The following is a 25,963-nucleotide window of genomic DNA, read 5'->3' on the forward strand; positions in this document are numbered from 1 at the left end:
CTTTCTTGGAGCTTAGAGAAAATAATTTTTAATAGAAACTAGGTAGATTTTACTAATAAAATATCGTGAAATGACACTCTATGTTCCAATATTTAAGAACAAAAGCACAAGGCGATATCAGCATATTTAGCTCTTCAGAAAGCTTCCCTGTGACTTTGGGGTAAAAATGCTGACAAATCGAAAGGTGCTGGATCCTGGAAAGAAAGCTCTAGGCAGATCATAATGTAAAACATCTAACTTCTGGTCTCTTGAACACTGAGGTCTGGGCTATTTTAAAGACTCAGGTTATATAGAACGCATATGTGATTCAGGGTGTTGAGAGTAAAATACAAACACCCCTAAACCCCCAATTTAGAATCTTCAGTTAGATGCAAAAGGGTTGTGTCTACTTTGAAAAGCAATTGGGAGAATTAAGGCAATTAAATTGATCATTTAAACCTCCCAAACCATTTCCCTGCATGTCTTAGTTGAATGTCATTTAGAGGATTTAACCTTCAGTAAATTGCCCCAATTTGTTTAATTTTGAGTGTATACATATAGACAGAGCTGAATTCAGAAAGTTCTCAATGTAGGTTCTTTATTTTTTCTCTAGTAGCTATGCAATGGATAATATTCTCTCCGTTGGCAAGAAGGCAAGTGGCATTTAGAGTCTGTTTTTATAAAATTAAAATCTTTTATGGTGGGACCACAGAATTGGATTGTCTTTTCTAGAGAGTTATTTATTTAATCACTCACAATTGTAAGCACTAACAACATCTGATTGACTCACCCACTTAATAAATATTAATGAGTGCTGGTCATTATTCATAATTTAATAACTAATAAAATAATATTAAATAAATATTCATTTTTTATATGTTTGGAGCAGAAAATAAGAATATGTGGTAAAGTTTTGTTATGTATTTAATTTAGGTGATTAGATACAGCAAAAAGAGTGGCAATTGAGGTTAATCGGCATTACTAGAAGTTATTAAAAGATAATTAAAGAAGTAATTTATACAAACAAGACAACTTTTGCATGCAAAAGTTACAGAAAGATAAAGCAGATGCAAATGTAGGAAATAGTACACAACCATCATGCCATCTCTGTTGAGCAATTCTGTTAAGTAATAGTAATCATCATGGAGTTATAAGATACACTAGATAATTTTAACACAACCTCTTGACGCTTAAAACTCTCATCCAGCTTAATCGTATCTAAAGCTTAATCACAAGCATTACTCATACCAATTCTTTACACAGATTTTCAGGCTCAGTGACAGGAAAGTTTATTTTTCTACATCATTTTCAGAAAGTTATGATAACGTATTGACAAGATTCAGATGTTTGTTAAGTTGCATATACCATATACATTCTAAGTACTGTAGCTATTTTAAAACACCATAAAATTGTGGCCATTATCATCTTATAAGTAATTTCCTGGTTCTTTAGAATCAGATCATTTAAATCGTCAAAAATCATTTTAGTTGCCTAAGATTCATCTATAGAAAGAGGCGAGGGATATTCTTGGAGAAGCTGTTGAGTAAGAGTTTTAAGATTTACGCTGTACTGATGAGATATGAAAAACAACTCACTGATTTTTTTTATTTGCATGACTCAGAACAGAACATAAAGGCAGCTAAACAGAGCCTTTGCAAACATAACAGGTGTGTGAGGACGGATGTATACATCAATCAAGCAAGGGATCTATTAAATAGTCTTGTTAGTGTTTTTGTTATGTGTTGATGTTTCCCAAATATGCCAAGTATTTTAATATTTCTGTACCTTTATCTATTCTGCTCCCTCTGAATTCTATTTTCTTCATTCTTCTTTCAATTGGTAAAACCTTAACGAGCATTCAAGGACCACCACAAATATTGCCTGGTCCTCAAATTCTCTACTAGAGCAAATTTCTTCCCCTCCTATGGCCCTTTTCCCCACAAATACTCTAATTTACTAAATACCTTATGTGGTAGAAAGTCATTTTTTTCCCATTCTCTACTTTGTTGTGAGTCATTTAAAGTCAAATATGGAGACTGTATATGACAGACATTTTTAAAATGTTGAATAAATGGAGAAATAATTAATTGAAAAAAAAAAAAACGTGAAGAGGTGGCCTTTATTCTGCTCGCCATAGCTAATAAGACAAAATAAAATGGGTTCTTCCTCTTGGTCACCTGCTGTAATCAGGATATGGTTTTAAGATGAAGAATCAGAACAGCAGTGATAATTCATTTTGTTTTCTAAGGTGAACTGCCCTTGCATAATTTCCAGACAATTATTTTCTCCTATGCATTGGCAAGGTTTCCTGACATGTAGGCAGATATTTCTACAGATCAGAAAAGCAGGAAAATGCAAAAGAAACAAAGACCCAAGGCAAGCAGAGGCAGAATGGCCGTGCCAATAATTACAGCAGAAAAGGTCTCTTCCAACTGAGCAGGAAGAAAAAGCAATAGAATGACAGTAAAATGGAATGAAATTTTGAAAGGCATTGAAATTAATCTTCAACCCAATTTAAGGAGAACTGGGATCATCCCAATACCTAGACCTCAAATCCATGTACGTAGTATATTCTATAATTTATTTAGATGTTTGTTAATATCTCTAAAAATATTTTACGATTTTTGTGAATAGGGTCATATTTTCAGATAGATTTATTCTAGGTATGTGGTTTGTTTAATGCTTTTGTAAATTATGTACGTGTATATATTTACACTATATATAAAATATGTATATTTATAATTTAATTAAACTTTTTCAATCCTGGTGTGATTCTGTCCTGTGTGTTTGTTCACTGGAGTAGGAGTCATATATCTCCATTCGTCTTCTCTCCCACCTAAGTGGGTGACACAAAACCATGGAAGATTCAATGGACATGGACATGAGCCCCCTAAGGCCTCAGAATTATCTTTTCAATTGTGAACTAAAGCTGACAAAGATTATGACTTAATGAGGATCATGATGAAAATGAATACCAGTTTTCTTTAAGAATGGTCAGTTCAACATTGTTGAAGCAGAAGCAATGAAATTTAAAGGCAGTCCAAATAAAAGTAACACTGGCAACTTTGAAAATGTCTGTACAGCCAACAGCTTCCCTCGTGGGCTTTGAAATATCACCACCTGTGGTCTTATGGTTGAAGTGTGGTTCAGGGCCAGTGCATATCAGTGGGCAGCACACAGTAGCTGTGGAGGAAGATGCACAGTCAGAAGATGAAGTGGAGGAGGATGTGAAGCTCTTAAGTATATCTGGAAAGCAATCTGTCTCTAGAGGTGGTAGTGACGTTCCATAGAAAAAAAGTAAAAACTTGCTGCTGATGAAGATGATGATGATGACGACGAACATGATGATGATGAGGGTAAGGAAGCTGAAGAAAAAGCCCAGTGAAGAAATCTATACAAGATACTCCAGCCAAAAATGCACAAAAATCAAACCAGACTGAAAAAGACTCAAACCATCAACATCAAGATGAAAAGGTCCAGAATCCTTCAAAAACTGGAAACAACAACAACAACAACAACAACAAACCTCCCAAAACACTAAAAGGACCTAGTTCTGTGGAAAACATTAAAGCAAAAATGCAAGCAAGTACGAGAAAAGGTGGTTCTCTTCCCAAATTGGAAACCAAGTTCATCAATTATGTGAAGAACTGCTTCCTAATGACTGACCAGATGGCTACTCAAGATCTCTGGCAGTGGAGCAAGAAGTCTCCTTAATAGTTTAAACAGCTTGTTAGAAAATTTCTGTCTTCTTTCATTTCTGTATCATTTGATATCTACCTGTCCTTTTTGTAATGCAGAGTGAGAACTTTACCTACCATGTCTGATAAATATTGTCCAGGTTCCATTGCCAAGAATGTGTTGTCCAAAATGTCTGTTCAGTTTTTAAAGATGAAACGCCACCCTTTGCTTGGTTTTAAATATGTATGGAATGTTATGATAGGACATAGTATAGTAGTGGTCAGACATGGAAATGGTGGGGATACAAAAATGTATGTGTGAAATAAACTCATTATTAAAAAAGGTTTTTGAAGTAATTTTATATTTACAGAAAGTTCTAAATATTGTACAGAATTCCCATGTACTCCTCACCCAGTTTCCCTTAATGATAACTGGTTACATAAAACCAGTGTATTCTTAAACTTATTTTCTATAGTTATGACAGTTATGTAGATATATAATTAATTTTTACTAAACCTTTTAATTGAGTTTTCAATTTTCATTGATTTTTAATTAACTATTCACCTTGTTAAATTTACATATTAATTCATAATTTAAATGAACATATTTTAATATATTTTCTTCATACTAAATTACAAATCATCTGTAAATAGTGAAAGATTTATTTATTTTTCTCCAATACTGATACCTTTTTTCTTCTTCTTACTATATTGCACTGCCTAGGATTCCCTGAACAATGTTGAAATGAAGCAGTAAGAGTATTTTTGTCTTGTTTTTGATTTAAAAGAATAATTTCTATATTTCACCTTTAAACCTGATGTATTTATTTTGTAGCTATCCTTCATCAAATTGATAAATATTTTTTATTTCTGTTTGTAAAAATTGTTCTTTATGATTGGGTAGTTTATCAGCTGCTTTTAAAATATTTACTGAAATAGTTATATTTCTTCTTCATTGTCTTAACGTGATGAATTATAATAAATTAGTTTGGGAAGTTAATATGTTATATTTCTAGAGTAAACCCAAATTTTATGAACATTTAAGATGTGATGAACTGCTAATATTTTATTTAGGGTTTTAACTACTATGACTATGAGAAAGATTCTCCTATAATATTCCTTTCTTGTGATATTCTCTTAAGTTTTTGGTATCAGTATTATATAGGCCTCAAAAATTTATTTGCGATGTATTCTTCCTACCCTCCACTCCTCTATTCTAAAACAATTTGTGATTGGTGTTATTTTTTCCTTAAACTCCTGATAGAATTGCCTGGTGAAGCCACATGGGTTTTGTGTTTTCTCCTGGTAAATTTAGTTTTAAAAACTCAATTTTGTTAGTAACTAAAGAACCATTCAAATTTTCTGTATTTTTATGCAGTCTTGTGAAGTTGCATTTTTATAATAATTTTTCAATTTCATATATTCCATTTCATAAATTTTCGAAATGTTTACATAAAGTTTATTTTAATATTTTCTTGTCACCCTTTTAATAACATTAAAATCTGTAGTGAAGTCCCCTTTCCTTTCCCAGTGCAGGACACGCATGCTGCTTCTTTGTTGGTCAGTCTTACTAGAATAAAATCAATTTTACTACTTATCTCAAAGAATCAACCTTTGACTTTAAAAATCTTACATATAATATGCTTGTTTTCTATTTTATCATTTTATTTATATCTTCTTTGGTTTCTTTGCATTTAATTTGCTGCTTTGATTCTCTAATGAGATGTATGCTTTCAACATTAATTTTAAACTTTCTTCTTTTCTAATATATACATTTAAAACTATATGTTTCTCTAAGTTCAGCTTTATATATCACACAAGTTTTCACATGTTATATTTTCATAATGCTTTATTTCAGAATACTTTCTAATATTTCACTGTGATTTCTTTGGACACATGAATTAGAGAGTGTATTTGAAAGCTCAAAATATGTACGATTTTCTAATTACCTCACTGTGGTAAGAAATTATACTATGTATGAATTCAATTAGTTGAATTAGTTGAAATTTATTGAAACTTGCTTTATGTTCCATATATGGTCTATTTTTTAAAATGTTAAGAATGTCCTTGAAAAGAATCATATTCTGTCATGTTAGGGGATATATACTCCATTATATATTTAAATTATAGCAAGTTTATCAAGTGTTTAAATCTTCTACATCACCCTTCACTTTTATTTTCTTCATGATTTACCAGTTACTGAGAGAAGCATACTAAAATTTGTTATTATGATTGTGGTTTTGCCTATTTTATCATTTGGTTCTTTCCATTTATGCTTAATATGTTTTCATGCTGTCTTAGACACAAAAAGTTTGAATTGTTTTATCTTCTTGGTTCATAGAATATTGTATTAGTATGAAACATCTCTTTTGATCTCCATTTTCTCTTGCCTTAAAGTCCATTTTTATCTGATATTAATAGGGTCACATGAGTTTTCCTTCAGTTAGTTCTGGTGGATAATTTTTTTTTTCATTTCCTTCATTCAAACTTTTCTTATATTACAGAAAGCTTCTGTTTAAACAGCATCTGTTATTACACTGTAATCACCTTTGTCTTAATTGGTGAACTAAACCCATTTATATCCACTTATATGTGATTTGTACAACCACCCAAGCTGATTCTAAAATTTTATATAAAAATACAGAGGCACCAAATGTAGCCAAAACTGTCTTGAAGAAGAAAAACAAACTGAAAGATTTGTTCTACCAGATATCAAGACGTTTTATAAAACTACAATAGTTAAGACAGTCTGATAATATCACAGAAAAAGAGAGAAACCTGTGAAATAGAATAGACTTTCCATGTATACATGGATGAAGTTAACACTACTGAGCCAATAATAAATGGATGGCCTTTCTTTTTTTTTTTTTTTTTTTTTTGAGACGGAGTCTTGTACTGTCACCCAGGCTGGAGTGCAGTGGTACTATCTCAGCTCACTGCAACCTCCGCCTCCCGGGTTCAAGTGATTCTCCAGCCTCAGTCTCCTGAGCAGCTGGGATTACAGGTGCATGCCACGATGCCCGGATAATTTTTGTATTTTTAGTAGAGATGGGTTTCACCATGTTGGCTAGGCTGGTCTCGAACTTCTGACCTTGTGATTCGCCCACCTCAGCCTCCCAAAGTGCTGGGATTACAGGTGTGAACCACTGTGCCCCGTCAAATGGATGGTCTTTTCTATAAGTGGTACTTAATCAACTGTATATTCACATTGAAACAAACAAACAAACCTGACCTCTATATTCATATATACATATACATATTCAATGCCGGATGAAGTATGCATCTAAATGTTGAAGTCAAAAAATAAACCTTTCAGAGAAGAGTAAGGAAAAAATAAAAATAATCTTTCATGACTTTGGGAATCCAGAAAGAATATTTAAACAGAATACAAAAAGAACTAATTCTACAGGAAAAGACTGATAAATTATACCACATTAAAAAGTTACTTTCATTTATCAAAGGTCACCTTTCAACACATGAAACCAACACTAGAACCTATAAAGAACTGCTAAATCGTAAGGAAAAAGACAATATGAAGGTGGACAAAAGTTTTGAATAGATACTTCAAAAACAGTACATCCAAATGATCAATAAATAGATGAAGAACTGCTTTACCTCATTAGCATCTGGGCAAATCAAAACCATGGTGATATACTACTACACATCCAACAGAATGGCTAAGATTTTAAAAGACTGACAATATGGAGTATTAGAAGGATACAGAACTGTGTAAACACTTGTATGCCACTGGTAGGAGTACAAATTGTCACTATGTAACTATGGAAAACAGTTTGGTGCTATCCACAAAACTTAAACACATGTATATTTCAGGATTCAGCAATACCATTTGTAGAAATATATTCAACAAAAATGTCGGTACAAGTGCACCGAGAAACACATATAAAATGTCCATCACAACATTAGATACAATAGCCCCCAAACTGGAAAAATTCCCTTTATCTGTTAAAAGTAGAACATGTGAATAAACTGTGACATTTTCCCAAAAATTATTTTTACGGAATGGAATACTATATGTTAATACAAACGAATCAACTATGGCTGGTTGCAACAACATGGATAAATCTCACAAATATAACGTTGAGCAAAACGAGTAAGAAAGGAATTATATATTGTATGATTTCATGGATATAAAGTTACAAATTAAAATGTAGTGTTAGAAATCAGAAAATTGGTTACTTTCAGAAAAGAGAAGGGATACTAGGGAATGTGGGGTCTTTTGACATGCTGACATTACTCTATCTCTTGGTTGATCATTACATATGTGATCTCTGTCATATTTCATTGAGGTGTACATTCCTGTTTTGCAGTTTTCTGTATAAGTGTTATATTTTACAATTAAAAACAGTTTAGCAAAAGTTAAAAATTAAAAAAAAAAAAAGCATTGTGACATAAGAGAAGAGGGAAACAAAGTCTGGATCTTGAGTCCATGTTCTTTCCACTGTATTATTGTGCTTCCAGGAAACAAAGTGAGATTATATATTTTGCATGAGAGCAACATGTTATATTCTTAGATATAAGGCCACAAATTCACTTACAAAGAAAGCTGAAAGTCCCCCTGCAACATGCAAAGCGACTCAGACAAAATGCAGAAAGGGTTCAGTTGTCAGGGTCAAAGATATTGTGGAACTTTGGAAGAATATGATAATCAAGACCAAGAGGACAAGGGAAGCAGATTGTGATAAAGACCTGACTCTACATGCTGATGAACTATTATCAATTCCCTAGTGAGGAGGGATTGGTGGTGAAAACTCAGCTCTCATTTGAATAATTATCTTAGAGAAGTCTGCAATTAGATGTGTATGTTTAATTTGATTGTGTAAGTAAATCTGGTTATAATTTTATCCATATTGTGATTCATGAGTCATTCTCGAAATAACCTCTTTTATTTGTTTGAAGTCATTAAAATTCTTGCCCAAATAGATTGGGGGAAAAATCAGAATCAGGGTGATTGTACTGACAATCAAGTTACTACACTGACAAACTATTGAAATTATTCAGATTGGGTCTGCCTGCATCCTACCTACATGTGGTTGATGTAGGGTGATATCAACACAGCAATAAAGAAATATGTCTGGTCAATAGCAGTGACATAAGTCTAATAAATCTTATGAGAGTAACAGGAAGACCAAGAGGTAAAGGGAACAGTCATGGTCATCAGCTCGCATGAGATATTGCAGGAATTCCTTGAATAAGGTAAGAGGGACCAGTGAGCCAGACTCTGAGATCATTACTGTAGCTATTATTCTATTAACTGAGTTTTTATCCTTTTGGAGAAATGTAGGTTAAACAATACATCAGCCAATGAATGAAAGGAGGAAGAGGCCTCTGTTCCGTATCAAAGAGAAGAAGCCTCTGTTTCATATCAAGCCCAAATAGTATCCTATAATTTCCATGGTGCTAAACCATGGACAGTTTGCACATGATACATTTAAACATCTATGGCAATCACCAACTAAGTAATTAAAAATGAACCTAAAAATAAATGGAAGAAGGCATAGTGGTCTATTGGAAAGAGGATAATGAATCCAATTTGTTGGATAATTCAGATTATTGATATTCTTGTTTAATCATTAAGGTAAGTTTGTAGATATACAACATAATGAGAAAACAGAACCACATAGTAGAGTTAGGAAAATACTATATATATTGAAAAGTGCATGTCAAACGAAAGTTCTAACAACATTGAAAGGAAGTTTGTTCAGGGCTGTATTTGTAGTGTTTCAACATAATGTCCGTAGTTTGGATATCAATTGTTATGAAGAAGGCTTGGCTCACATTAAATGCCAAAAATCTTGTTGTTTACTTGCCCCCATTTCTGCAAGTAAGTTTAAATTTGACAGTCAAATTTGGTAAGCCCTGTTTCACTTTGCGTGTCTTAGTATTCTTCTCTTTGTTTGCTTTTTTAATCTCTTCTTCCTTTAATCTGCTAATTTTATATTTTTCAATATTTTCTTAATTTTTTGTTTTATTAAAGAGATTTTGTATGATACTCTTTTCCAAATGTTGACTTTTCTGCTAACAAGACCTGTTTCACATTATGTAGCTGTGGTGTGCCGGTAAATGTTTAACTGCTAACTGTCCAAGAAGTAGTCCTAATTTGTAGCATTTGCTGATTTCTGTGGTGCAAATATTCCCACCATGGCCTGTTTCAGGCTACTAATGTGATGTTATTGAACTTAGATTTAAGCAGAGACACACACAATTGGCTTTCACAAGTCATTTACAGTCGGTTCCAGCATATTGTGGTTAGAGTATAATTTTGTTTATTGATTATCTGGGAAAATTGCTAACAGTTATTTTCATAATAAGCTTTGTTTTCTTCTATGAGCTTCTGCCATCTCCATACACACAAAAAAATACACTGTTTTGTTGCTGTTGTTTCACTCCAAAGCTTGGGATTCATTTGTTTAAAGCTTCCATATTTTTTTCACAGAAATTCTAATTCCTTATGATATTCCATTACCCAGATTCAGACTCAGTAGGTACTTTTATTCTACTCAACATACCTCTCCTCTACCAAAAACAAAATGAACAAATCCAAACAGAGCCATCCACAGTTCTAAGAAGTCTTAATGTCTTTATCTATGCCTTCCCATTACATGATAATCTTTTCCTTAGATATTAGCTCATATTAGTCTGTTTTTTTATTCCAGACCAATTAAATATTAAAATATTCCTCCATCTCTATAGTTAAAAACAATGGTTTTATGTTATATTCCCAATGCACTTTGTTTTACTTTTACTTATATTAAAACTTTTGGGCACAAAATACATGCCCAATAAAAGAGGAATGAATGGACAGATAAAAGAATCATTACATGTTTGTTTCACCATGGCAAAGAACTGCTTTCTTTCTTTCATTGGTTACCATAACCTATGAAATGTCCAGGTTCCTGGCCCATATTCTCCTTAACACTCTCTGAAAAACCTAAAGACTATACAGAAAATTTATATAATGGAGTTTTGAATTATCCAAACAACCTCCACTTAACTTGGCATTTGATAAAACATATAAACAAAAAAAATCCACAATCGATTTGGCTCTGCCTTGTTGAATACAAGAAATGCAACATCATAGACCACATCCACACTGAAAAGTATCTTCAAATAATATTTTTCCCAAACAGTTTTATTCTCTTTAGGTTATCCATACATTCTCTTTCAGAGTATGGTGAGCTTTCAAAGTTTAAAAGAAAACCATAGAAAAACATTATTCTGACATATCATACATTGTCCTTGTATTCAGTTCCTCCTTCCTTTACTCATGAATGGCAACTATTTAGGAGCTTGTAAGCTTTCCCAGATTCACACCAATTCCCCAATGGACTAAGCCTCAGCCATACATAATCTAAAGGATGAAAAAGATGGCAAAACAACTTCCCCATTCGGAATCCAATGCAAACAAACCCCTGATGAGCAACTTGGACAACAACATCTCAAGAGTTCACCTCAGGGGTGGTTGTCAACACTTACTAGAGTCAATTCAAGAGACTATTTCAGCAGCTTTAGAGCAAAACGTCATCTTTAAAAGATTATCAACAAACACGATCACTAAGTTTAGCCACTGTTTGTGAAATTCAAGTCAAATGAAAGCAGCTGAACATACTCAACAGGCGATAGCAGTTATTAAAAAGAAAGTGGAGAGAGGGAGGGAGAAAGGGAGAGAGGGTTGAAGGGAGTGAGGAAGTGAAGAATAACGGGAGGGAGGCAGGGAGGGAAAGAAAGAAAAGAAAAAAAAAGAGAGACAAAAAAAGAAATCAGAAGCCAAAATTTTAAAAGAATGAGGGAAATCAAAACATGCTATATGCTCCAAGTGTAAATGCTGAACAGTACTAGAGGCTTTAGCATAATTTCAACAGCTTCCAGATCTATCACAATTTGTTTTGCTTTTTCCTCTAACAAGCTTAGAAATCATCATTTATTTGGTATTGACAGGTGATCTTCTAATGGCCATGTTCTCAACTCACTACCCAAGGCTTCTACTACTACATGTCCTCTCCTTTCTTCGACTTGCTTGAAGTTTTTCAATGTTTTTGTTTTAGATTCCGTAGGAATGGAAACTGCTTAAAGCTTTTCTCACCTCTTGGGAAAATTTCTTTCAGAGGAAGTAACCCGGGGTGCCACTAATTGGCTTTGCATAACAGTAGGCAAATTTGGCCTTAAAGCAACTGTGACACTGTTTGCCAATCAGCTCAAATACAGATTACCAAAATCAGATTTTCTGGGAACCTCACAGATGTTTCTATTATGAATTCTAAAAACTATGTGGCTGTTGACACAAGTATCCCTAATGCCTTTCCAAGCAACTTAATGATTCTTCTCATTTAAATATTCACTTCAATTTCTTGCAAACCCCAAGCTGGTGCTTCTAAGTGCTTCATTTAAAAAGATCAAAAATATTCATCATGCACTGATTGGACCGATAAATCTAAGTTCTAAACTTTGCCAAGAAAAAGAAAAAAAATGGACTTCTGGTATGTCTTCAAAATTAGTTGCCTCTAGGAGTTTCCTGTACCATGCTCAAATTAGTTTTAATCCAATAGTATACTATTTTGACTAACCTTGTACATATTTCTTAAAAGAATAATTAAGAGATGTTTTGCTAAGTAGATCATTTTCATGATAAAGATATTTAAAAAGAAGAAAATGCCTGTTTTGGGTACAACACTCAGATAACTAAAATTTTTAAAAATCAAGTTTTTAGGTACGCATCTATGTGTCCACACAGATGCAGAGCTAACGGTTCCTGCTGATTTTATAATTACTTTGGGTTATGTAATACATATTATTCTGCTGATAATAAGTCCTAAGAAGCAAAATTTTGCTGTATTGATATGGCCTGGCCAAAAACAACAAGGGAAAGAAATAGCATTCAAAAAACTGGCAAAATGTTTATGAATTCTAATCCTCCGCACATGAATAAATACATCTGACAAAGAGCAGAGGCCCTCAGAAAGGCCCCTCTTGACCTTTCTAATGTGAGTTCAATTGCATGTTCAGTGTTGAGAAACTCAAGTGGGTTCTGCCAATGTTTTAAGTTCAAGCTTTACTACATTTTGTTATTTGTAAAAGTGAAATCCCAGATAATGAGTTATAATTGCTCTATTAATCATTGAATAAAGGGTTTGGAGGGAAACTGGGATTTGAAATCGCAATAGGTGGTATCTGAAAGACATTCTTTTGTATTTTCTCACCTATAGCTTACCATACAAAACTACTGTGAAAACTGCATATATGCACTTTTTTAAAAATGATGAGGTACATGCAATATGCCTTATATATTACTTCTCTAAAAGTATGAAATTTAAAACTTCAGTGTAGTCATAATGATCTTTGACCTTGAAAAAAATGCAGAAAACCAGGCCTTGGATTATAAATTATATTGTCAATGAAAGTGAGAAGAACTCTCCATTCTTTAATGCGTTTTATGTATTATATTTTCATTTCCTTTTTCCAAATGAATTATAATGTAAAACACACTTGTATTTTTCTTTAATTTTTCACTTTTAATAATCTTTCTTTTTCTTAACTTTGTTCTTCCACATTCTGATAGACCTGACAACAAAATTTACCTTTCAAAAATTCAATAATCCCATATTCATTGTTACCCTTAAAGTATCTACTGGGAAATCTATATTCTTATTTATGTTCTCAAGAAAGTTTAATACAAAAAATATAGAAAGGTATACATTATTTAAACCTCCCTTCCTTTAGTTTATACTGAAAATTTTTAGGTTGCGCTTATGCAACTGAAGATCACCAAAAAAAAGGGACAAGCTGGTATTTAGGGCATCATAATAACTAACTCAAATTTACCATAAGACATACATATTAATTAGTAAGTTCAATAGTCAATATAGCCAAAAATAATCATTTCAGTTAGCACTTACTGGAAATTTTAGCAATCTAAACACTCACACGGTCAGGTTTAATATTGTCCAGTGATACCTTTATTCCTTTCTCTTTCTCAGGCATGGTCTTTCTAAACATGTACAGAAAAGGCACAGGTCTCAAACTTTAAATCAGGTGACATCATTGTCATTCTTTCTGTGTTCTGGTCTCCAATTAATTTCCCTTTCCTTCTTAGGCCTAAGGCTCTGACTATCTTTTGCAATATGCAGTAGATTATAAATGTTCAAACTCTGACCAATTGGTGATATTCAAACAGATGCCACCAGGGTAGCCAACAACTGCAGTATTCACTCTCGTTTTTCTATCTTTTTGGAAGTCATTCATAAATTTAAAAGGGTGGTTTTAATATTTAATTCAGAATTTTGAATCCCTCCCTCCCTCCCTTTCTCCCTTCCTCGTCTTGCTCTGTCACCCAGGCTGGAGTGCAGTGGCGCCATCTCGGCTCACTGCAAACTCCGCCTCCCAGGTTCACGCCATTCTCCTGCCTCAGCCTCCCGAGTAACCAGGACTACAGGCACCCGCCACCGCGCCGGCTAATTTTTTGTATATTTAGTAGAGACGGGGTTTCACCATGTTAGCCAGGACGGTCTGCATCTCCTGACCTCGTGATCCACCCGCCTCGGCCTCCCAAAGTGCTGGGATTACAGGCATGAGCCACCGCGCCCAGCCAGCAAGATATTTTCATACAGGAGTATTTAAGAATATGTACTCTCTCATATTGCCATCAATTTTAATGTCACTAATTGCTCTATAAAAGCAGTCTATTTCATCTCCATGAAAAGCACATGTACTAAAATGACCAGAGTTCTCCCAGTCAAAAGGGCATAGAATGGCAGCAAGGTACAAAACACACTTTGCTTTACAGTAAACACAGATAAATTAAGAAAAACATGTTAACTTCACACAATTGAATCTGTTCTGAAACATAATCATTTCTTAAAGAAGGAGATCATAGGAGAGATCACTCCATCCTCATTGGAAATGTTGGGTTAAGAGCAAAAGATTTTATAAGAGTATAGAGACAGAATCTCATTTGAATGCATGTGTTCAAAGAAAGGCAGTAAAATCCCTGATTTCCTTCCACATAGGCAGAAAAGTGGTTGGCTTTTGCACTCAGGTAACATTTCTTTCTGGCTAGGTCAATTATCCATGGAGCCACAAATCCACAGTTCATTCTGATTGTCTGCACATCTGTGTAAACCTTTATAATGCAAATATTAATATCAATATGCTTCTGTAACATGTTTCTATATTTAAAATCAAATAAGTGATTTCGGAATACAGGGGACTATGCAAAAAATCTTATCTAGGGGGCAAAAAAGCACCCCAACATCAACTTATAAAGTAAAAATAGCATTTATTTCTCGCACTCCATTACTACTACAAAAAGTAAAAGAATACTCAACATTCTGTTTGACATTATTGACTTACATTATTGACTTACATTGACTTACATTAGAAAGACACTAACATTTTAGAAAATTTTACACACCTTGAATTGTGTGTGATCTGAAACAGCAGTACTTTGTTGACACTAATCATTAGATAATTACATCCTTTGGGTTATTGTGCCGTCTAAAATTAATAAGACAGCCGGGCGCGGTGGCTCATGCCTGTAATTCCAGCACTTTGGGAGGCCGAGGCGGGTAGATCACAAGGTCAGGAGTTCGAGACCAGCCTAGCCAACATGGTGACACCCCCGTCTCTACTAAAAATACAAAAATTAGCTGGGCATGATGGTGCACACCTGTAATCCCAGTTACTTGGGTGACTGAGGCAGGAGAATTACTTGAATCAAGGAGGTGGAGGTTGCAGTGAGCCGAGATCACACCAATGCACTCCAGCATGGGCGACAGAGTGAGACTCTGTCTCAGGAAAAAATAAAATAAAAATAACAAGAGTAAAGTATTTGAGCAATGCTTAAGTTTTCTCTCTCATATTTTTTCTTCAAATTAACAATGTACATTTTTACTTCAATAAATATGAAAAATATTCATGTGGAAACACTGCAGGTTTATAAAATAATGACAATAAGAACTATATGTTCTATGTGCAGAAGAAAAGGTACATTTTGTTTCATAAATACTATAGGCAAAGGCATGCATTACAGTTAAAAATGATATGAATGATAGATTTTTAAAAAGATTTTGTGTATGTTTATCTAATAAGCAAAATCATATTGCAAATTCATAAAAGGCAAAATGCGTATGATAGTCCTAACACTACTGTATAATCACTACAGAAAATGAGTTAATGGATAATATTAATGAATACATAGAAACTGAAATATTTGCTGAATTGCAACTAATTGGTTGAAAATGTTGCCATGAGCTGGAAGTGAACCTCATAGCAATTGGATCTGAATTCTGCAGAGTAGTCAGAAAATATGTTGCAATGTAGCCATCTCATGTGAAAGAAAAAATAATGGTCTTTGGCCATTTAGATTCATGTTCATATCTTGGATCTTATAATACATTCTGACTACATGACTTTGGATGGATTTCTCAACATTTTTGAGACTCATTCTCACCATCTGTAAGATGGAAATACCTATCTCTTAGCATAAAGAACTCTTAAATGTTGACAAAAATAGTTTACCAATTTTTAAAATAGTTTTTTTTTTCCAGAAATAACATAATCCTACAAGAAACCTCCAGACATTTTTTAAAGTTTTATTTCTTATTCAATGTTTCCATACTCATTGGTTGGGTCAGTAGACAAAACGTTCTTCTTATTTTTGAGCTCTGTGGCTAACCTGATTGAAGGGAGTGAGTGCTATGTGGATTCTATACCTGGAATAACACTGTAGTATATGAGAACATGTAAACTTATCTTATCTAAGGCTTACCTTCTTTCTTAATAGTAAGAGCAATGTTAAGCTTTCTGAGTATGCAGAATTTTTTTTTTTTTTAGTTTAAAAATATACATGCATACATCCCTGAATCTTTACCCCTGCCCTTTTGTACTTTTACTTTTTTACCTCATTTCCTAGAAGCGCATTTACACAGGCTTCTGATGCGTCACAGATGGCTGTGAGATCATGTCCTCCTTCTAGAGCCAACACCACACGTCCATCAGCCAACGTCATCAATTGCTTCGTCAAATGACCAAAACCTACCATAATACAAACAGAATATTTCAAAGTATTAAATCAAGAGAAAATGATCACTAGAATCTAACGTTGATTGAACCCATATTTCGAGTAAGTCATTACTAAGCATTTTCTGTGTGCTAATTCATTCAATACTCAAAATAACTTTATGGATTAGGTCCTATTATTATCTCTATTTTACAGATAAGGGACCCAAAGCCCAAGATCCCACAGCTAAGAAGTATCACAACCAAGACTGGCACCAATCTGGCTCTTCACCAGTGCACAGCGCTGCTTTTCATAACACAGTCTGTACATACCTGGACAAAAAAACTGAATATGATTCAGCCGGTGTTAACAAGGTAAACTGTTCCATTTGCTTGCCATATGCTTCCTGTCTCCATCATCGGCCTTTATTATAGAAAGTTTTCTATGCCCCCAATTGCTATCTATTACAAATTTATATTATCTAACATAATTATTTACATTATCTAATGTAATATAAAATCTATTACATTAGATTTTTATAAGCATTATTTTATTGTGAAACCTTTGATAAATGCAAAATATGAATAACATCTATACATGTTATAAAATATAATAATATGACAAATATCTGCTTTTTTACCTTCCAACTTACAGAAAATTAAGTTAGCAACACTTTTTAAACCCCCATGTGCCTCTCCCTGATAGTAGCTATCCTCCTCCTTGTGAGAGATCAGGATCCTGAGTTTATAATTCCATTGCTTTCCTTTGTTTAATTTCCTTGTTTTTGAACTTTATAAAAATGGTTTTAAAGTTTTGCAACTTACTAATTTCATGTATTTTGTTAGCTCATCTCTGTTGATGCCTGTAGCTATAGTTTTTTTGCTGTCTAGTAGGCCATTATATGTCAACAGAGGTTATCTACCCGTTCTTCTATTGACAGAGAGTTGGTTTTCCTGTTATCACCAAATTCCAGGTTTTTTACCATTACAAATAATGTCACCATGAACATTCTTACGCGGGTCTTCTGGTGCACATATGCACATGTGAAATGGAATTGTTGAGTCTTAAAATCTGCTAAATAATGCCAGATTATTTCCAAAGGGCTATTACCAAGCCCCACTCTCAGAAACAGTATATGTAAGAGTTCCAGTTAAGTCACATCCTTACCAACATTTGGTATGATTTGCTAAGTGGGTGGTAAAAAAAAATGGCATCTTATTGTAGTTTCATTCAGTATAAGAGGGGAGCTTTCTATTTATAATTTAACTTAGAGATTTCATTACAAATGTAATTTAATCTAATTATTTCTTTACACAGATAGACTTTTCCCCGTAATTTGACAGTGTTGTTAGTTACATTAATTAATATTTCAAATATGAAGCCATCACTGCATTTAGGAAGTAAAATAAGCTTGGTCATAATATATAATCTTTTTAATACACACCTGGATTTGTTTTGCTAATACTTTGTTTTAAGATATTTTTTGAGTATATTCATGAATGGGGTTAATCTGTAATTTTCCATTCTTATATTGACCATAATGAATTTTGATGTGGTTGGGACTCTCTGTTTTTATTATCTGATGCCAGAATGTCAGGGAGAAATCTCCTATGAAACCATTAGGGTCTTGTGTTCACTTTGAAGAAGATATTTTAAGTATTGATTGAATTTTTAAGGGATTATATGACTACACCTGCTTTCTATATCATCCTAAGTTATATTTTTACAGGAGTTTCCTTCTTTTATTTCAGTTTGAATTTGCTGAAATAAAATATTTGTTTATTATATTATTTTGAAATTCCACATAGATGTAGGTGGATATTGTCTGTAAATATTTCCTTGATCTCTTTTACGTTCTCTTTCATATTTTCCATCTCTCTCTTTCCTCCATTATGTATATTTTTGATTCAGAGATGTCTTCCAGACTCCCTCTTCAGAGACCTCTAATCTGCTACATCACACCTTTAGTGATATTTTCATTTCTGTGATTATATTATTTAACTCTAGAATTCTGATTTTGTTCTATTTCATGACTTATTGGTCATTATTATACTTTCTTAACTCCTTGTTTATGTTTTTATTTCTTCCTTTATTTATTTCAGCATAATTATTTTGTATTCTGCAACTGACTTTTGAAATCTTTTGGCTTAGTTTGCTCTCTGTTGTTTTTGCTGCTTCATGTTCATGCTGCCTTTATTCTCCCGTTTTTAAAATTTTTACTAATTTATTTAATTTGTGGAGTCCTTTGAGCTTGTATTCATTGTAACTTTATATGTGAAAAATATTTGAAGCCTGGTGCAATGGACTGAATGTCACAACCCCCCAAAATTTATATGTGGAAATTCTAAACTCCAATGTGATGTTTTTGAGAGGCAGCCTTTGGTAATTAGGTAGAGTCCTCATGAATGAGATCAGTACCCTTACAAAAGGGACCCCAGAGAGTCCTCTAGCTCTCTTGTTGTCTTCTAAGGATCCAAGGAGAGGCTGGCACTCTTTAATTCAGATTAAGTAGAGTCCTCATGGATGAGATTAGTACCCTTACAAAAGGGACCCAGAGAGTCCTCTAGTTCTCTTGTCGCTTTCTAAGGATCCAAGGAGAAGTTGGCAGTCTTTACTCCAGAAGGCCCTCACCAGAACCTGACCATGCGGGCAAGCTGATCTCAGACTTACAGTAACCAGAACTGTGAGAAATAAATTTCTGTTGTTGATAAGCTATCAGTCTATTATACTTTGATACAGCAGCCTGAACTAAGACACCAGGGTTGAATGTGATATCTGTCTTTCAAATCTGGCTCAAGTGTGATATTGTTTGCTTTTGCTGGATATCTGGGACACTACCATCTAGGATCTATTTTAAATTCTTATATTGCAAGACTGGTTGTGGAGTTTGCTGTTGTTGTTTGCACATGTATATCATAAATATGGACCTTAAAACTTTATTATAAATTCTCATAGAGAAGAAAGTCAGGGCGTCTTTTCTTTTCTTTTTTTTCCTTCCCTTCCTTCCTTCCTTCCTTCCTTCCTTCCTTCCTTCTTTCCTTCCTTCTTTCTTTCTTTCTTTCTTTCTTTCTTTCTTTCTTTCTTTCTTTCTTTCTTTCTTTCCTTCCTTCCTTCCTTCCTTCCTTCCTTCCTTCCTTCCTCTCTTTCTCGCTTTCTCGCTTTCTCGCTTTCTCTCTTACATTCTTTCTCTCTTTTCTCTGAAACTTTCTTTTGGAAATTCCCTTTATTGATGGCAAAAGCTAAGATAGATGTGTTGTTTTATTTAGGAACATTTTCTTTTCCAAAGTGTAGGCCCTTTGTCATTCTTTCTTTATTCTGGTCTCCAATTAAATTCCCTTCCATTCTTAGGCCCAAGCCTCTGACCCTTTTTTACAATATGCAGTAGATTATTAATATTCCAACTCTGATCAATTGGAGAATCTGGTATAGATGCCCCCAGGGTGGTCAACAACTTCAGGATTTACTCTCCTTTTTCTATCTTTTGGAAGTCAACCATAACTTTAAAAGGATGATTTTAATATTTAATTCAGCATTTTGAGATATTTACACATGAAAGTGTTTAAGAATATGTAATGTCTCATATTGCCAAATTTGAATGCTTTTCATTCAACATTTAGAAAAAATTTACATGGCATCCAACCTGTCCAATTTCAGGGGCAATTGCCAAAAGGTAGGGTAAATAAAAATAAATAAAAACATGTGTTTCAATAGAACATTTCATTTTTTATATGCTTTGTGAACTTACAGTGAAAAAACATTTAATTTTTAAATCAATTGAATTTTTTTATAATTCATAGATTTTATTTTTTAGAGCAGTTTTGTATTTACAGAAAAACTGAGCAGGAAGTACAACAAGTTCCCATATCCAGTCCCTTTCTTTCTATATTATTCACATTTTGTATTATTTTGGTACATTTGTTATGACTGATAAGCCAGTACTGATGCATTATTATTAACTAAAGTACAGTTGAGGTTCACACTTTGTGTTGTACATTCTATGGGTTTTGACAAATGCATAATGGCATGTATCCACCATTACACTATCAGACAGAATCGCTGACTGCCCTGAAAATTTCCTGTGATCTACCTATTCGTCCTCCCTCTCTGCCCCTCAACCCCTGGCAACCAATGATCGTTTAATTATCATAGTCTTTTGTTTGAAAAGAAAATAAATTCTCAAGGTGTGTTTGGTAGAATTTAATGAAAGCCTATAAAATCATCAGATAATGAGAATCTGAAACTAAATTAGGTTACTCCTATTTTGAACAATAAAATAAAACATTAATCCTAGTAATGCCTTAAGATAATCCGTTTGGTAAACAACTGCCTAGAAGATTTTCCCCTCTAGTCTAGCACTTGAGGTTCACCGTGAACAGGATGAGTTAATCTCCCCAATATCTTGAAGCACTTTAATGTTGATTTTAACCACTTAACTACTATTTGGATGGAAGTCAAATTAGTCACTTTACAATTATCCCATGTTTTAAAATTCTTCACAAAAATTCATTCTAAAAAGGACTTAAAATTAGTTAAAAACTGTTATCAAGCATTTTAGTATTTCTCAATTCCTATGGACCTCATTATGATGCCAATAAGAATCTTTTACCCAGGCCACTTAGGAATGAGGCTGTCCACACTAAACTACCTTATTACCTGATGACAATAAAAAGAATGATAAACATTCAGAAAAGAAGTAATGCAAAATTTTGATCCCTAACGCTCAAAAATGTTCTTTCCCTAAGCCAAGATTAATAGCACATAGTAATTAGTATCATTCTAGAAAATTTATGTAAAAAACCTAATATGTAAGGATACATTTCTGTTAATCATATTGTTAAATATTCTAGACAGCTTTTTCTGTAACCTAAACCAGGGCTACAGTGATAATTTTAAAAGGTATGATAAATCAAGCCAGAAATCTTACTAATAATTTCTAGTAATTTAGAATTCAATTATCTAAAGTCACTACAGAACAAATCAAATCACTGGATTAAAAAAGAAAGAGAGAGAGAGATCCAAATCTGGTTTAAGTTCACTCTTTCCTCTGGGAATGAAAAAAGTACCATAAAATGCCAAATTTAGATGGGATAGTAAAAAGTGGAAGGAAAGAGTGGAATGAAGTTAATCTTTGATCTCTATCCAAATTCCTCTTTCTTTTACCTACAGGGTTTATTTCCATTCACATGTTACCCATGTGATCTCTGCAGTCAGAGATTGAGGCAGCTGAACTCTGAGTTATGCATGCACAAAACATTCAAGTGATGTATAGAAATTTCTACAAGACCCATGCTCCTTCTTCAAATCAAAGTAAGCAATTCGAGATTTTTTTTATTATCCTGAATTCTGCTGTGTTCATTGTTACTGTACATATTAGAAACATTAAATATGCCAGCCAAGTGTGGTTACCAAGGTGAAGGTATTATTTTTCAGGACATATTAGATAAAAGTTTCAGTGGCATGTTGTGTGTGTGTGTGTGTGTGTGTGTTGGAGCAGAGGATATATAACATTTTTAGTAAGCATGATTGCAAGTTTCATGTAATCGTATTTACTTCTAGCTTCATTAAAGACACAAAAGCTCATCCTACATCTCACAGTAAATTTAATAAAACCTTTAGAGTTGAAAAATTACAGCAGAGACCTTCCTCAAGTGGGGTTGAGTGTTTTGAGTGTGAGGGCTGATCGGCTAAGTGATTAAGTGGAAAACATGTTCCTATACCATGGTACCTTGTAGGCTCAAGCAATCACTGGACATAGAGATGGAATGGGGTTCTCAACATTCATGTAGGCCATCAGTTTCAGAACTGAGTGCAGAGCTGAGGGAGGAACCTGGATGCCTTGGGGAAGCCACATGTGCAGGCTCAGGTTAGTGACTGGTATTGGGATGCATTGACTAAAAATCAGCCTTAACAGTCATCCCTATTACCTGCATTGACTACAAAAGAATCTGTATATTTTATAGGTGTTGGTTTCTGCTAAGAAATCATATTGTGTCAGATACTTTTTTTTTTTTTGAGATGGTGTCTCTCTCTGTCACCCAGGCTAGAGTGCAGTGGTGTGATCTTGGCTCACTGCAACCTCCACCTCCCGGGTTCAAGCGATTCTCCTGCCTCAGCCTCCTGAGTAGCTGGGACTACAGGCATACGCCACTATGCCCAGCTAATTTTTGTATTTTTAGTAGAGACAGGGTTTCACCATGTTGGTTGGCCAGGATGGTCTCGATCTCTTGACCTCGTGATCCACCCACCTCGGCCTCCCAAAGTGCTGGGATTACAGGCGTGAGCCACCGTGCTGGGCCATGTCAGACACTTTTAAAAAGATATTTGGTACCTTAAACTTTTACTTTAGAAAATATTTTAAAATGAGGCATCCATCAAACACCATAACTACTACTAAAGAATCCTACATGTAGCCTGGTTGTTTTAAAAATTGTCCATCAGCATTAAATTATAAGCATGAGAAGGATTCTACACTGTAATAAATCATTTCTTTTGATGACCAAGCGGAGCTGAGCTGGTAACTACCAAGACCTTGACACCATTGAGAAAGAGAATTAGAAGGGCCTTTTCAGCATGAAATCCTCTGTTTGGTTCCATTAATTTAGTAGAAGCAAATTTAATATTTTTGATTATAAAAATTATCATTTTCAATTTGATTTCCTGATACTTTATAGGGGTTGGTTTCTGCTAAGAAATCATATTGTGTCAGTATTTTCTCTAGTTTAGAAGTTGTTTGAAATGAAAAGTTGCTCTAAGAAGGCTCAAAGATTAAACCTTACATATGTATTTAATAACCATGTCAGATGACACAAAAGGATTCATTCTTCAAGGTGGCATGTCTCAAATGCTTCTCTCTAACATTTCCAAATAGTTCCCAGAGAATGGTGGTAGTGAAAGGAAACAACCTTATCTAGCTTTATTTTAATTTTCATTTAAAAAAACAGTATTAAAAAAATTAATGCATTTTCATTGTAAGAAATTTGGAAAATGATAGAAAATAATAAATAAATAGTATAATATTATATAATAAACAGACTGTTGTGATATATCATATAAAGTGTTATCTTTTATCTGATAAATATATAAAATAAATGATAATCATAAAATAATTACAAATAATAATAAATACCTAGTTCCATCAACCAGAAATAGCCAATTCTACCTTTGTGTGTTTCATGCTTCTTGTTGTATTTTCTAAATAAAACAGAATCATTCCGGTTTTTTTTAAACTGCATTTACAAATATCAAATAGTGGATAAATTTTTCATTTCTCTACAATATCATTTAAAATGTATCCATGCACCAACCAATTCTGTTTTTAGATATTTAAGTGTGTTATTAGGTTTTTAGTTTAATATACAAGGTAGCAAATAATAGCCTAATGTATAATCAAAGTGACCAATGTATGTCAGTATTTATCTTATTCTAGTGTTATGTATTATTAGGGTTGGAAGAAGCCTTGCTCTTTTTATTGCTAACTTCTCTGTGTCACCAGAGCATGGGCTAGAACCTAAGTAGTAAAGCACGTAAAGCCAAAATGAGAACAAAGTTTATACAGTCAGGACTGTATAACTCTCCCACAAAGTCTGTTTCTATTACAAAATTGCAAATGGTATTGGAAGTCTCTATGGAGGCCAAAACTGAGTTAATGCTGTAGTGGGTTGAACAGGGAATTGTCTCTAACCTACCATTTAGTTACTATTGCTATCCTGCCTCCCTGTAGTAAAACAGATCAGACCCTAGAATCAGCAGCCAATTCTCAGGGAAAGATACCTCGATCATGATTCATTTGGTTAATAAAGAAATGGTGACACACTGTGATCTATTGGATAAGTCATTTTACTTCTACTTAAACATTTGTTGACTTTGCTGATGCCAGTCTCCCATTCATGACAAGTCTTCCCCCAACTATTATTTTCTTTCTATTGAGGAAAGCCTCCAGTTAAAAAAAAGAAACAACAAAAATTATTCTGGCAACCTCCATCCTCAATCTGCCATTCAGCAGAGGCACTGGCATCCAGATAAGCAGAAGTGATAGCTTTTGAAATATTCAATGACACCTGATTTGTATTATTTTTGTAACTCTTCTATGGCTAAAAAGTCTCACTACCAATTTACTCATTTATTAACATGTCAATTACGTTTGGGCCTGAAATGTTTGTGTGGACTTCACCACACATTTAATATAGTAGGGAACAAAGGAGTCACACATTGTTGCCCTATTTTCATTTGAAATTAAATTTTTCTCATCCATTGGACTATCTTCTGTAGTTATACCCAGAAAGGATTACTGAAGAATGCACATCCAGGGAAGTCTAATTATAAAAACTGTAGCCATTTTCCTCCCCCTCTAAACCCTGTGGTCATTAAGTTACCATGTTATTCTTTAGGAAAATGCAGTCAGGCTCAAGTAGAGAGAGAAATTTGGGTAGCATGTGGCAGTCTCATGTATTGTGAGGCTCTCCAGCAGGACTTCAAAGCAGAATCTGATTGTTGCAGATGGGAAGAATGCTTTCCACAGAAATACCTTTTTAAGACTCATGGTGCTGTAATTCATATGGTAGGCACTTGTGATTCATTCCTGATGATGTTGGGATCATTTAACTCACAGAACCATTGTCGCTACCATAAAGTCCTTTCATCTGTAGCCAAAAAGGTTTATTTCATGCAAATGAAAAATTTTCATTAATGTGTCACCTTAATAATGGGCAAAGATATATATTTTCTGGTTATGTTTAAAATGTAAATTTATGAACATATTCTGAAGAGTCATTTCATGTTAAGATCTTTACTTATTTGATGTCCCAGGACTCTTTCCAAGTTCATTGAATCCGGAAATCAATTTTAGAAGAAATATGGAGATTATTATCATTAAATCTTTCAGTTGGCTTATTCCAAGCAGCCCTATAAATACTACATATGTTTTAAAGAAAGCATTTCCAACCACAGTAAAAATGCTTTTACTCTTCTAGTCAGTGATGCTCCAGGAGGTAAGTTTATATTCTCAGCACCTTTTGAAAGTAAATGTATATTTCGTTTGTATCCTAAACAAAGTCTGAAACAAGGGAATACTTCAATGCCATTACTTTTGTAAGACAAAATTGATCCTCAGAAATTCCTGAGAAAATAAATGGCAAGATGATTGACTGGAACTTTAGTTATCCATCCATCCATCCATCCATCCACTCACCCATCCCTTCATCCATCTATGATCCAACTACAAATCAACTATTATTTACTAAATACCTATGATGTGCCACAGTTTATACATAAATCTGATACTTCTATTGGATATGAG

At 33.8% G+C, this 25,963-nt stretch overlaps 1 protein-coding gene and 1 pseudogene across 4 annotated transcripts in view; one reads left to right on the forward strand and one right to left on the reverse strand.

Annotated features, from left to right (window-relative positions):
• HDAC9 (histone deacetylase 9) overlaps positions 1-25,963 on the reverse strand; it is a 910,741-nt gene that overhangs the window by 42,159 nt on the left and 842,619 nt on the right. For all 4 annotated transcript variants that reach the window (XM_025379211.1, XM_025379208.1, XM_025379210.1 and 1 more), the window contains exon 23: positions 16,570-16,703. In XM_025379211.1, the coding sequence (XP_025234996.1) occupies positions 16,570-16,703 (134 nt within the window). The remainder of the gene's footprint in view (positions 1-16,569; positions 16,704-25,963) is intronic.
• Positions 2,837-3,693, forward strand: LOC112620548 (annotated as a pseudogene).

Source organism: Theropithecus gelada, chromosome 3, assembly GCF_003255815.1.
Source record: "Theropithecus gelada isolate Dixy chromosome 3, Tgel_1.0, whole genome shotgun sequence".
Classification (NCBI taxonomy): Eukaryota; Metazoa; Chordata; class Mammalia; order Primates; family Cercopithecidae; genus Theropithecus; species Theropithecus gelada.